At 36.0% G+C, this 14679-nt stretch overlaps 1 protein-coding gene and 1 long non-coding RNA gene across 10 annotated transcripts in view; one reads left to right on the forward strand and one right to left on the reverse strand.

The window, feature by feature from the left end:
- Positions 1–14679, forward strand: part of LOC127945017 (band 4.1-like protein 1) — a 47496-nt gene that overhangs the window by 9563 nt on the left and 23254 nt on the right. For all 8 annotated transcript variants that reach the window (XM_052541515.1, XM_052541521.1, XM_052541516.1 and 5 more), the window contains exons 2-4: positions 8570–8637; positions 8796–8960; positions 13995–14099. In XM_052541515.1, the coding sequence (XP_052397475.1) occupies positions 8587–8637; positions 8796–8960; positions 13995–14099 (321 nt within the window). In that variant the 5' untranslated portion in view covers positions 8570–8586. The remainder of the gene's footprint in view (positions 1–8569; positions 8638–8795; positions 8961–13994; positions 14100–14679) is intronic.
- On the reverse strand, positions 8885–12128 carry LOC127945019 (uncharacterized). Of its 2 annotated transcripts, none has more exons than XR_008150495.1 (3): positions 12006–12128; positions 10023–10147; positions 8885–9770 (listed from the first exon to the last, which is right to left on the reverse strand). It is a non-coding gene; the product is annotated as an uncharacterized LOC127945019 (long non-coding RNA). The 2 variants fall into 2 exon arrangements; XR_008150496.1 differs by having other exon boundaries at positions 10023–10104; positions 12006–12113.

The raw sequence follows: 14679 nt of genomic DNA on the forward strand, positions 1-14679 counted from the left end.
AACAGCAAGGCTACAGGGAGTGAACGAAGGGGAAGATACTCGATGACAAATGGCATAGTACAGCCGTCATTTTGCAGGAAATTATTTCCCATCATTTTGCTGGCTTTGGGAGCATTTATTTAAACAGGCCGGTGCGCTGAACTATACTGCAAACATTTTACAAATGAAAATGTATAGCTGGGGGTTCTTGACATTAAAAAGAAAAGAAAAAAAGAAAATAAAACCTTTTAAGTGATTGCTAGGGCGTAGATGGTTACTTATTGGTCCAGAACAAGAGAACTGCCAGGAATATATGATATCCCCATATAAGACATTCAGACTCAAAAACTCCTTTTCTACCTCAAAAATCCTCTCGTCAAAGGCTTGTCTGCTTTTACAGCCAAGGTCAATGTATAATATAATACATTTTGGGCTTACAGTACAGTACATGCTTCAGGATTATCTGGTTGTCCTTGAGCATAATTACACAGCTATCAATAGCAACTGCTTTGGTAATGCTTTAGAATAGTGAACACTTATTCACTATAAACTACTGTACAACTTTTCACTCAATAAATTCCAAATTTGCTGTTTATTAATACTGCACATGTTAGTTGTTAAATATAGGAATTGGGTAGGATTAGGGATTTAAAATAAGCCGTTAATATGTGCTTAATTAGTACTAATAAATGGTTAAAAGTCTAGTAATATGCATGCTAATAAGCAACAAGTTAAGAGACCCTAAAATAAAGTGTTACTGTACGATTGCTTTTACTACGCTGTCCACCTTTTTGTTTACCCATCAGAAGATACTGAGTTCTGTAGAATCCATGTTCATTTATGAAATAAGTTATCTCCTGTTATTTGTGTGTTAAATATATATTTTAGATTGCTTTCAGCTAGCAATGAGTGTAGTTCAATTCACATTTCCATTTTAACCCTGCAAAACCTTGACATAAAAAAAAATATATATCCAAAATCGGATCTTTTTAAAAAAAAATTGTTTATTGAATCTTTTGAAAAAACATATAGATAAAAAGACAGATAGATAGATAGATTATAAAAAATGCATGTAGTAGTTTGTGTACAACAGGTTTTAATCATGTTGATCATTTACAGCAGGCCTGATACAGTAGGCTTCATAGGGTTATGATTCTTTCCACAGAGTTCTTCATATTTCCCCCAAATCATTACAGATCATTACAAAGGTCCGTCCAATTTATATGTATTCATCAACATATTCCTGAGTTGTTTGTTATGTTTACAGCTCAAGGAGGTTACTTTTCTGATAGCAAGTGTACGGCTTGTCACTGGTTAGATCAGGTTCACTTCTCCATATGTCCATATGGCCTGGGGCAGTGCCAGCTCTCTACTGCGCTCCCAGTGGGCATCATGGCAGAACTGGGAAATTTAACCAATGAGACGACAGTCTTATTCCATAATTTCGGTGCTCAATAATCTCATGATCACTGCAGAGGTTTTTACTACATTTGAGCAAACACACATAAACACACACTCTCATTAACTGCTAATATACTGTATGAGTCCAAGTCTACAGCATCACTTAGCCATTCGGATTATCACTGATCAAACTTGACCTCTGACTTGATTATAAACATATGTACAGCTTTAATTCCAAGTGCAACACGATAAAGCTGCTTGATCTCTGTTTGGGCATTTTTATTATCCATCATCGCCTGTATCAAATGCAGTTTTGATCATGGTGAGCGCTTTAGTCACAGGAACCACTTCACTTGAAAGCTACTACACAAAGGTCAAAATGTGCGTGATGCATCTAATCACTGCTGTTTATTAAGAGCCTCAAGCAATTAACTATTTAACTTTTAATTTCAGAGTTGATGTTTTCAAAATGCAACTTGTTTTAATTTAAGAAGATGTTTAGCAGAAGGTTAACTCTGCTCTTTTCAATGTCATGAGAATGAAAAGGCGGGGTGCCAAGCAGCAATCATAATCAGTCCATATGCAATGTATTTCAAGAAGGCATACAAAAACTTCCCCTGCAGCTCTCAAATCTTATTTGGGTTCAACTGTGTAATAAATAAATATGCATATTAGAGATGTAATGGTTCACAAAAATGACAGTTCTCTATGTACCACGGTCACAGTTCGGTATCTTTTTGGTAGAGCAGGGGAAAAACATAAATTAGCTTCTCTTTTTCTTTCTAATTAAATAGTACTTTACTGAACAAACAGTAACACTTTACAATAAGGTTCCATTAGTTAATGATAGCTAATGTATTAATTCTTGTTAATTCACAGTGCATTAACTAATGTTAACAAGCACATCTTTTGATTTTAACAATGCATTAGTAAATGTTGAAATTAACATGGACTAAGAAGACTAAATACTGTAGAAGTGTTGTTCATGCTTAGTTCACGTGAACTAAAGCAGTTAACTAATGCTAACTAATGAACCTTATTGTAAAGTTACCAATATGATTATTTCATTAAGTCTGTCATTAATCATTGCAATCAGCTGAAAAACACTCTTTACAGTTCATGATTTTGTTGTAAATGGTTGGAGGAATATGGAGTGCTTCTGCTTTTGGATGCAAAATATTTTAGTAAAATGTTATATTTTAGTAAGAACTATTGTACATCATTTTATTGTGCTCCATGTGTTTGACCTGTATTCACATGCTGGTGCTGATTTCAAGTCACGCCTTTTAACAGAGATTCATTTTGCATGTTGAAAAATGGAAAAACGTGAACTGAAATCTTTTACAGATACGACCATATGATGTAAATTGTGTGCTTAAAACAGCTTAGAACAATTTACTCAAAATTCATAGTCTCATATTTTAACAAAAGGAATTGGAAACCATTTTTGAAAACAAGCACTATTGCAGTTCCATTTGGTGCCACTAGACATGCAGAAATGTAGAAATTACTTTGTAGCATGTCCCAAGTTACGGTTTGGTAAAGTTATTGTTTATGCTAAGATAAAGGCTCTGACATTTTTCTGTACTGGATGAGAAAAGTGTAATATATTTCCAACAATGTTGTCAATTAGACACTTACAATCATTTAATTCAAAAGATGAGAGAAATTATGTAAGCATCTTTAAGCGTAAACAAATCTCCACTGCCATTACTCTGCCAAGTACTGACTAAATCATTATCTTGCGATACTTGTCAAAAAAGCATTTTAACATTTAACACAAATCTAAAATGCCATTGATCTTTACAGCATCTGAAATCGTGCAAATTTGAACTTGTTTAGCATCAACAAGGATATGAATAAAACCCCTTGAGGATAAACAACTAGACAGAAAAAAAGAGAGGAGCAGAACCACCCCATGTTGAATTCCTTATTATCTCTCCCGGCCTGCTGATTAGGTGTGTATTGACCAGAACAGTCCTTCATGTATAATGATCAGGGGGTGAAACAGATGACATTAGAGAAACGAATCTCATGCATGCTGTTTCATTAACTGAGAGGCCCGATCTCTGACAAAGCAATGCATTTTATCTTGCCTTTTAATCCTTTACTCATTATTCTTCAGTGAAAAGCCCTCACTTTGACTTTGTATTTGACTGCCCATGTTTACAAGATCATGAAGGAAGGATTCTCCATAAACCTACAGTACAATGACATGGCACGATTTTGTCCATATTCTGTTTAAGGTAACTGGATTTGCTCAAGTTTGCCAGGTTAGTGATACTGAAGGTTATGGTTAATTTCGGTTCCAGATGTTAAGGAACACATACTTGGAAAAATCATGATTGCCATTTCTTTATTGAACCTTGCTTATGATATTTCTGGCTTGATATCATACTTTTTCCTTAGTAATGACACCAAAAGTAAACCCCATATTTGAATGAATGAATAAATGAGGCATTTATATGAGGCGTTTTTTTTCCACCTCAGAATAATAGTAGTACAATCAGTATAATATGCTATATGATGAAGGTTAGGGGCATCAAATAATGGAAAGATATTATTATTATTTATTTATTTTTTTGAAGCTCTTAGGGGGGGGGAAGTAAACTAAGTAGAATTGTATATTTTGAGTTATCTGTTAATATATATATATATATATATATATATATATATATATATATATATATATATATATATATCTGTGTGTGTGTGTGTGTGTGTGTGTGTGTGTGTGTGTGTTCACTTTAAACCTCAGATTTCTTATTAACCATTATTAATTATTTATTTTGATGATAGGGGTAGGTTATAGTTTGGAAAAGGTTAAAGTTAAATGACTAAGTGTTAAAGAACACTTAATTGGAAAAAAGCACAATTGCCATTTCTTTATAAAACTTACATTTATCAGACGCTTTTATCCAAAGTGACTTAACGTGCATTCAGACTATACTTTTTTTTTTTTTATCAGTATGTGTGTTCCCTGGAAATTGAACACACAACCTTTTTCACTACTAATGCAATGGTCTACCACAGAGCCACAGGAACTTTTATTAAAATGTTAATAACTGAGTCTCATACCTTTGCCTTAAAGTACATCTTTATCTCAGAATAATGGTAGTTCAATCAGTACAATTTGCTAACCCCATTATCAAAAAGGCTGCATATCACAATTGTGCGTCATTCTTTGAACTGAAGTGTATAAAGATCTCAGACGGCGCTTTACAGTGAGTCGGTTTTTTCCCAGAACTCTTCCAGGTGTATGAACTCAAAAGAGACCTATTACAGTCGAGATGTGTCGGCATTTGCATAGCATTTGAGCTGAGGAGGATCAGTAGCTCTCTGAATGTTAGGAACAAGGGACGGTGGGCCAGATGTTCTGCAATTCATCTTGTGCTCTTTCCAAGAGCCGCAGTTTCCTGAATATTTATCTCTGGGAGGTTTTAATGCTCATATAGATCCACACACTGTCATTTTCTGAAGTGCTTAGTTGTTGGTCTTTTTAATCTCCTCAGATACGTTTCTTGTAGTGCATATTGGCATGTGTGTGGTTTGAAACACGACAGCATTAAATCCTAATACAAGCATCTGGATGTAAAATGTTAATCTCTGCTTTTCAATACTACGGTTACTAATGCCACATTATCCGTCATCTGTTCACAAGAAAGATGTAATTATACAGAGGAATTAAAGTGTCAGTTATCAGGTAGCAATAATTTGGTTGGCATTTTTAAGCAAGTGTTCTCTCCTTGTCTCTTTGAACTGCACCTCTGTCTCCTCTCCACCTGTCTAGTATTTATTCAGAAGCTTCCCATATGTTAGAAGGGGAATACATGATCTATGTCTTCATAGATCATGAGAATCATTTTTTTACATTATTTTAAGCAAAGTGCAGACCTGTGGCAAGTGTAACAAATCTATGGCATCTTTTGGTAAAATAAACATTTATATGTACCAAAAGTACAAATAAACTAACAAAATTTTGGGTTGCAATCTAAAGAATGGATGTAAACATACAAAAATATTTTAAAGAGAACCGAGACTGTTAAATTCTTATTACACTTTTGCGAAATTCTAATCTAAATGAAAAAAGTTAAAATAACATGCCAGTCAGTCATTTCGTCTGCTTATCTATCTAAGATTTGGAAAATGCTTTATCGGAATAAATACTTTAACCATGAAGTTTATTAGTATTCATAGGCTGAAATGATGATGTCCTTCTACTAGTATGTCTCAGTATTTCTGCAACAAAAAAGAAATCAATTCCTTTAGACTCAAAAAGGCTCACATTTCATTACATTAGCTCTGGGTGAATTGTGTCTATTAATTATGTTCTCCATTTAATTTAGTTGGATTTCGTTGTAGTGTGTTTTGTTGTGTCATTTATTCATAGTGGTTTTCTTCAGGCTGTTGTGCTATGGACACAGTGAAATGTTTTTTTCTTTTTAGCTTTGGCAAGGTTGACTGAGATGTCAGCAGAGATGGGCTTGTTTCATTAAAGGGACAGTAAGTAGGAATTACTCCCATCTAGTGGTGAAATTGTATTTTGCATTCAAACTAACTTTGCTCTCCAGCGCCTCGCTTTTTCAAATGCGCGTTGCATCTACGGTAGGCGATATGTACCAAAAAGCTTTGACAGGATGTCTTCTAATAGCACTTCGTCGAGTTTTCCTTCAGGTGAACAGGTGTGTTATTTCAAACAAACTGCAACATGACAACTAACAAACGAATGTTACAGTATGAATTACTGACTGTGGAAAACATGAAATATTGTAATTAGTAGTTATGTCTAATTTATTCGTTATATTTTCTGAATTATGTGCATTGTTAGATGTCATCATCAAACACTGACTTACCTGTCGAGAAGAAAACTGGCCACTTCAGCGTCTCTTTTGAAATCTTTATCCAGCATTAGCTCTTTCCACCTAGAAAAAGCTTCCCCGACATTAACTCTTGTTTTCTGTAATCTACGGTCACATTTCCTTTTACGTTCTATTTTTGACTGTTTTGGCGACAATGTTTTCTTCTCCTGTGGCGCGGCATATGTATGGTCCATAATAAGAATGCAATCCAGACTTTTAAACTTGCCGGTGCAGTTTCAAATGCCTCTCACTGCTCTGCACCTGCGTTTCTGGCTCTGACCGAAAATGCGCTGGGGAAACGCGTTGGCTTAGTACTTTTTGTCCCTCTCTGCTATTATAGTTTTGCAAGATGGCGGAACTACATGGAAGCCTCCGTCAACCTACCCGTCCCATGTATATAAAGATAATAAATTCTTCATTTACAAGGATTAGTTTAAACATTGGCACAGGTATTTGTACACCATTGAGGGCATATTTATGAATAAAAATATTGATTTTAGATAATAAAATACCTAAAAAGTTACTTATTGTCCCTTTAAATGCAGTTTAGGTGAAGTTTAGTTTAATTTTAATTGTAATGTTTTATCTCGCAATTCAAATTATGACTGAATTTCAGAATTGCGAGATAAAACATTGCAATTAGCATTTTTAACAAAACAAGCTCCCATATGTCACTGCTACTCTGTGATCATTTTGTGGTAATTTTCATCATAACTTGGCCCTTTTGAAGTGGCTTGACGAGTAAAGTTTTGTATTTTGAGTTAACCCATGTTTCCTGTTGAAACAGGAAGTGTGGGTGGGGCATATCAAAAGGCTTGTCCCAGTGTTTTTTAAATACCAATAGGCTTTATTTATATCATAACTATGACTCATGTTACTTTAGTAGCTGGCAACAAATAGTTTTAGGGGTAGGGGCCTGCTTTTTCTAGAGAGCATTTGATTGGACAAAATTCTGTGCAGTGCAGGATGAGTCATCAATATTTTTAATCCATTTTTTGTCCAGATGTGAACGCCGGTTGTTTAGATCTGACATGTGATGTTTCCCGATCCTGATCTTCTCCCCATCATTTCTTGTCCTCTGTTCCATGAATAAAATCATCAAGAAAGCTCAGACCCTCAAGACCGTAACAGTTCAGCTAAAATAATTAAAGCATTAAGTCCTCCATTACGGCAAAATGCAGAGCTTCAGTTAAAACCGGTTAATTGGTAAAAGAGATAAGTCAGCGACCAGAGATAAATGTATAGATTAGCCGTTTAATGGACTGGCTGTTTGTCTTCTGACTGAATCACGTGTGCATCTTTGGATAGCACTTAAAGAGAGAATTATGAACATTTGCATGGCCAAATGGCGAGGTTTGTTTGTTTGAACTGTGATCCTTATATTGAGTGATATTTGGAGAATTTCTACGGGGGAGATATTTGGGGCTTTTAGTAGCACAGCGTGGTGCAAATGAATGAGATGGAAATGAAGGCAATTAGCATATTCACAGTGGTATCAAACTGTCAGGCTACGACACCTAAACACCATTAAACACCGAAAACTTTTTTACTTTCTATATCCATCTTTCTCACTTTAACAGAGATCGCAAAGATCTCTATTCTGGAGAAAGCAAAATAGCTTAGTTAATAAATAAAATGCTTTCATTGTACTCATTTCATTAAGTGCTTCATTTTAAGATAGTAAATCTGTTTACACAAACTGTATCACAGCTTGTTGATTTATTAATACGAGATCATCGCTAGCTAATTATACTTATGGTGCAGACACGTAATGTTTTCGTTGTTTCTCATGACCATGTGCCAATGAACACATTCCCTGCACTGTAATTCACCAAATGTCCTCTTCCAGGAGCTTCAGTAGCTTGAAGAAACAGTCAAACAGACCCCATCCTGGTCATTTGGTGACTAACTATGAAACATTTGGTCTGCAGATCACATAAACATGTCGCATTACAGCTCTTTAGATAAACCAGCAGATGTTTTTGTTGGTTTTTCATCTATCGAATCATATTAAAGGCGTAGCCTAGTTCACATAAAAATTTAAATGTCAAATTATTTAATAACCTCATGTTGTTCCAAACCCGTATGGCTTATTTTATGGAATGCAAAATATTTTTTAAGAATAAATAACTCCTCATTGCAATCAAAGTGATTAAGAGACTTGAAAGAAAGTATCACTGTTGTGTTGCCAGCAGTCAAATATACAGCATTTATATGTTCATTAGACCTGTTAGGCCTATAAAGAAATTAATACAAAATGAATATGGTTGGGCAAGAGGAAAGTTTAATCTGTTTAACAAATTTGTTTTAATCTGTTTTTATTGCTTTAGGACTGCAAGTGATTGCTATGTCAGAGAAAAGTTCAGCCGCAAAGAATACAGCAGACGGAGGTTATACGGTAAGCCTAAGATCTATCATTTATTAAATATTGTTCCTTATAATATGTTTGACTATGCCATGCAACTTTATATAATTCGGAATTCAAGAAACATCTTTTCATTGCTATTGAACACTTAACCATTTTTTAAACGATACTCTTTGATCACTTCTATCCAGGATCACGATTCAAAGATGTCGGATGAGCACAGAGACACGGATGACTCGTCGGAAAAAACGCCTAGTAGGATGTCCAGATCCCCGCAGAAATCCTCCAAAAGACCAAAGACTGCACCTGTGAAAGTCACACTGCTTGATGGATCTGCCTATGAGACTGGGGTGGAGGTACAGAAGTTGCTTGCGTGCGCTAAAACTAATTTGTGTTGTTCTGTAGAAACATGGTGCCAGACCTCTAGGGCTCTCAGCTATTTCACATACTGTTCTCCAGTAGTGCTGTATTCCCCCCTGCATAGACAGATAGATTAGCTGAGATTCTTCCAGTAGAGCCAGGCAGTTTTGCTGAACAAAAAAAAAAATGATATCCTGATTTTATGTATTTGTCATTGTGTTTATTTTCAATCACAAGAAACGATCATTTGAATGCATATTGGGAAGAAATGACTTGTTTTCAACACTGATGATAAAAACAAGAAAATTTTCTTGCAGAAAATCAGCATATTAGACTGATTTCTGAAGGATCGTGTGACACTGAAGACTGAGTAATGATGCTGAAAATTCAGCTTTAACATCACAATAGCATAGATACTACAATAATGTCAGTATGTCTAGAACAAAAAAATTACTGTCCAGATCCCTGGACCTCACATTTCAGACCCTCATTGGAATTTCACAGCCCTGCTCTGCAGCTCCATGTTGCCTACCGCAGTGCTTCTGGGAATTACAGCACATGAGATATGACTGCTAGTGTGGGCTGATGGGGTGGGGGTGTTCATTGATAGGTGAAAAGCCCTCCCACACTAGTAGCTCTCCAGGGAGTACCACATACTGTTCTGAGATCAGTGCCATGTCTGCCTGTGTGCCCCAGGGGTCTGCCGGCTGATGGATTTCCTGGGAGTTTTCAGACATGACTGGGGTCTTATTCGCGGCTCTCTGGTAGCTTCTCCCCTCCATTTGCCATTACTGATGCTGCAGCACCTGCCGAGAGAAACAGACTGTTCATTCCAAAGGTCAAAGGCCGCCAATACTTCCAGTCTTCTACGCTTGGCTGAAGGGGGGGGGGGGGGATGGGAAATCTATAATGGTGACATGTTAGTGCTCCCATGGAGTAAATAATACTACAGCCTTTCTGAGAAGATTATACCAGGCTTCTGTGTTAGTCACCCTTGGCTAAATTTCACACTGATTAAAAATCAAACAAACAAACAAACCAAAAAAACATTTACTCACCCTCAGCTTTGCTCTGGTTTAGTTTCAAACGTGTATGACTTTATTTCCTCCACAGAACACAAAAGGAGGCACAATGTCCACTCTGCTCTTTTGGATAAAAAAATTGGATCAGTACTACCAAACACCTAAAGGACAAAAAACACAGTTACAGTAGGCAGTATAACAAGTGGCTGATTCTGAAGGCTCACAATCGTGTTTGCAGTCATGTTTTGTGAGCATGTGAACAATCAAATGCATTTAAGCTTAAATGTCAAAATATTGGATCATAATGTCATTGTCTAGCACAGTTTTTATTAAAGGGGATATTGGAAGCTCTTTTTCCACAAGATGGTATGATTCTTCAGGGTCTTCATGAAATGTCTGCATATTACTTTGGTTAAAATTCCTCAGTGATTGTGCAAAACAACATCTTTTTACCTTGTCAAAAACAGCTCTGATCACAGTGATCCGTTTCAGTCAGTGTTGTGCCTGAATGCGTTCATTGAACGATAGTTCATGAACTTGTTCATATTTTGGGCGAACGTGAACTGAACGTGCTGTATTAATGCCTGATGAACGTTACTGTGAACTCGTTCATTCTGGTGTCTGTGAACGGCATGCTCTATCCGGTAAACTTCGTTCAATAGGGTGTCAGATTTCTATAGAGCCTTCCAGGCGAAAACCCGACTAAAACACACAGTAAACAGGTCTTAATATGTAGCGGAAAAACACCCAATCTGGCAACACCACCCATGTCGCACCGCCGTCCGCTGCATGCGTAACGCGTCATCAAAAAAACTAAACAAAAAAAAGCATGGAGGCGACAGCAGCATGTTGCAAGAAGGCGTATGGTCATTTAAAAGAATTTCATGATGTTTATGACAAGGTCGGTGAGAATGGGAGACAAAGCATTAAAGCAACAATGGGGAAATGCTGTCCCCTCAATGCTAATGTAAACCCTGGTTGGATAAGGATTCAAAATTGGATATGAAGATGAAATCTGACGCATAGCTTCATTGTTAAAACTGATAAAATAATTGATGTCTCTGATTCTATATGGGCTGTGGCAATAATTTAGAACAAAATTTTGTGGTTTGAACTATGAACTGAACTAGTTCATTTTAAAATTTGTGAATTGAACTTTGAACTAGTTCATGTAGAAAGTGAACTTTCCCAACACTGGTTTCAGTGCATGTCTCTTTTAAATGTTCAAGAAAATCACATAATAAACCATCTAATACCAAATCAACACAAAATTAAGCTTAAAAATCTTTTTTTACTGTTTACTTATTTTTTTTCTACCTATGTCAGCTTTTTTCTATTATTTATATGCTGTTTGCTCTACTTCTTTTTAAATTGTTTAGTAGTACTTAATGAGTGAACTGTCCCTTTAAATATCTGATGTCATTGCTGGAGCAACTGCTTATTCTTGAGTCGATCAAAAGACAGAGAGATGCAGAGAGATCTCTCTGTGAACATTTCATGCATTCTTTTATGTCACATCATCAATATTAAATATCTTTGCCCTCAGAAATCCCTAGATAAACACAGCAGAGAACTTCTCATTACAAGCTTTGCTGAAGGAAGCAAACTGTGAACATACAGTACTGCCTAACATCACTAATGCCAACAAGTACAGTACTATTGTTTGTCAAAGCTCAGAGTACATTTTGCACCTTGGGAAACATAAAAAGTGAGACCCTGAAGTGCATTGTATTTTACTATAAAATAAAAACCATGACATTTCCTTAACATAACAATATAATGTGCTGGTGTAATTGAAGGCCTCCCTGTCTAACTTAAGAAGCCTTTTTATGGTAGAACACCCACTCTCTCTTTTTCTCCCCATCTTAAAAAAAAACCTTTTGCTTCAGCCATGAGAGGCCAGGGAACGACACACACACACACACACACACATACACACACACACACACACATTCACGCACGCACACACACACACACACACACACACACATGCAGAGTCTCACACACATAAAAGCTCACCAATTCTGTTGCCATGGAAACAGCTGCGATGTATCCCTGTCGCCGCGGGAAACGGGCTCCCTGGGCGTCGAGTGCTCAGTGTTTCTGTAGAAAGGCAAAGCCAGAGCTGGTGTCTCAAGCATGTTGCATATGCCACTCTGTTGTGCAGAATAACAGGGTGTGGTCAGAAAGACACACAGATGCTTAGCCGTGACTGAAAATTCTATGAAGTTTTTGTAGAAACGGCATGTAAGTGTTCATTTCTTAAGTGTTTAATGTAACAAAGGATTATTTTCTTAGTTTAATTATTTATCTTCATGACTATTACCTAAACATCTTTATATATGTATTTATATTTTTTATGTACATATATTATCACCAAACTCTTTATATAAAGGTGGATATTGAAGAATAAATAGAATTATAACTTTATCTGCATATATAAATTAAAAATGTAATAATATTTATGCATTTAGCAGACACTTTTATCCAAAGCGACTTACATGGCATTCAGGCTAACAATTTTCTCCTAACATGTGTTCTCTCGGATTCAAAACCCCAACCACTTACAGCTTAGTAAAATAAAAATTCTGTATTTTTGAGCTTGATTAGTTTGATAATTAAACAATCATCTACAACCTCCACAAGGAAGGTAAGCCACAGAAGGTCATCGCTGAAATGGCTGGCTGTTCACAGAGTGCTATATCAAAATATATTCATAGAAAGTTGACTGGAAGGAAAAAGTGTGGTAGGAAAAGGTGCATAAGCAACAGGGGTGGCCACAGCCTTGGGAAGATTGTCAGGAAAAGCAGATTCAAGAACTTGGTAGCGCTTTACAAGGAGTGGACTGAAGCCAGAGTTAGCACATCAAGAGTCACCACACTCAGACGTCTTCAGGAAAAGAGCTACAGCTGTCACATTCCTAGAACCAAGCCACTCCTGAACCTGAAAAAAAAAAAAACGTTAAATGCATCTCACCTGGGGTAAGGAGAAAAATAACTAGACTGTTGTTCAGTGATCAAAAGTCCTCTTTTCAGATGAAAGTAAATTTAGCATTTCATTTGGAATTCAAGGTCTGGAGTCTGGAGGAAGACTGGAGAGGCACATAATCCAAGCTGCCTGAAGTCAGGTGTGAAGTTTCTGAAGTCAGAAAGGATTTGGGGTGCCGTGATGTCTACTGGTGTTGGTCCATTGTGTTTTATCAATTCCAAAATCAGTGCAGCCATCTACTGTACCAGGAGATGTTGGAGCACTTTATGCTTCCATCGGCTGACAAGCTTTATGGAGATGCTGATTTCCTTTTCTTCCTTTCATTTTAGTTTTCCTAAGCTATAAGTTATAACCATCAGAATTAAAACAAACTCTTGAAATATTTTTTTGCAGTGAATATAGAATATAAGAAAGTATTTTTTTTTTATTAAATTATACAAAATAAATAACTTTTCCATGATACTGTAATTTGTTTAGATGCACATATATATATATATGTATGTATCTTGTATCATTGTAAAATGAAAACTATATTATTGTTCTCCTCTAATCTGTTAAACGTGACTGTAAGACATGAACATATTAAGATATTATAAACATCAGCATCATGATTTTCCTGTAAAGCTGCTTTAAAACTTTGCTGATGGACTCGACTTGACTTGATTTATGTGCTAATGTTATCATTGACCCAGCAAATGGATAGAAACCAAACTGATTATTTACATTATAGCCTAAATATTAATGTCTTGCTTGTGTACAGCGTATTTGGGGACTCTCAGCCTCCTAAACGTTACAAATATTGCATTTATTGCATTACAATCTTAAAAACATCTTTGCTTTAACTCAGGTATTCTAATTTACTCAAGGGTAATCAAGGATAATTTGTCCCAGTCAAGAGAATTGAGGCACTCCTGACTTTGATTATAATTGGAAGGGGCAACATTTTCTACAATGACGAACACTAAAACAATCTCTTTTCTCTTGTGCTCTTTCTCTGTACTTGCTCATCTGTCTATACAGAAGCTCTGTAAAGGACAGGTGTTACTGGATATGGTGTGTGAACATCTCAACCTCCTGGAGAAGGACTACTTTGGCCTAACTTTCAGTGACACGGAGAGCCAAAAGGTCAGAGTTCACCTCTTATATCCTCCCATCATACTATTTCGCTTGTAACTTAACAAAGCACATATTGGTGACACTATTATTATTATTATTATTATTCCTGCTATGTGTAACTTGAGAAAGTCTTCCACTGTCATGATGTTATGGTGCTTGCAAACTTGCATTTCTTAAGGCAGAAACTTTAAATAATGCTAGGAACATAATCATGAAAAACATCACGCTAGAAACATGCTAGCACCATGTTAAAACACGGAAAAATGGTAAAGCATATTAGCATGTTAACAACAACAAATGTTAGAAACATGCTAGATACATGGGAACAAAATGTTTAAACATACTACAGTAGCAATGAGTTGAAACATGTTAGCAACATGTTAAAACATGCTATCATTGTGCTAAAACATGATAGCAACCTGCTACGACTATAGACATGTTTAGTTTACGAATGTAAAACTACTACTTGGCATTTTTGAACTTAAAGCTTTTTAAACTACACTTCATAATTTCAAGTCAAAGTCTACAAATTTTAGTTTCTAGATTTATTTTATCACAATCATAGAAACACAATTGCATATAGCTTTAC

The sequence above is a fragment of the Carassius gibelio genome, chromosome A23, assembly GCF_023724105.1.
Source record: "Carassius gibelio isolate Cgi1373 ecotype wild population from Czech Republic chromosome A23, carGib1.2-hapl.c, whole genome shotgun sequence".
In the NCBI taxonomy this organism is placed as follows: Eukaryota; Metazoa; Chordata; class Actinopteri; order Cypriniformes; family Cyprinidae; genus Carassius; species Carassius gibelio.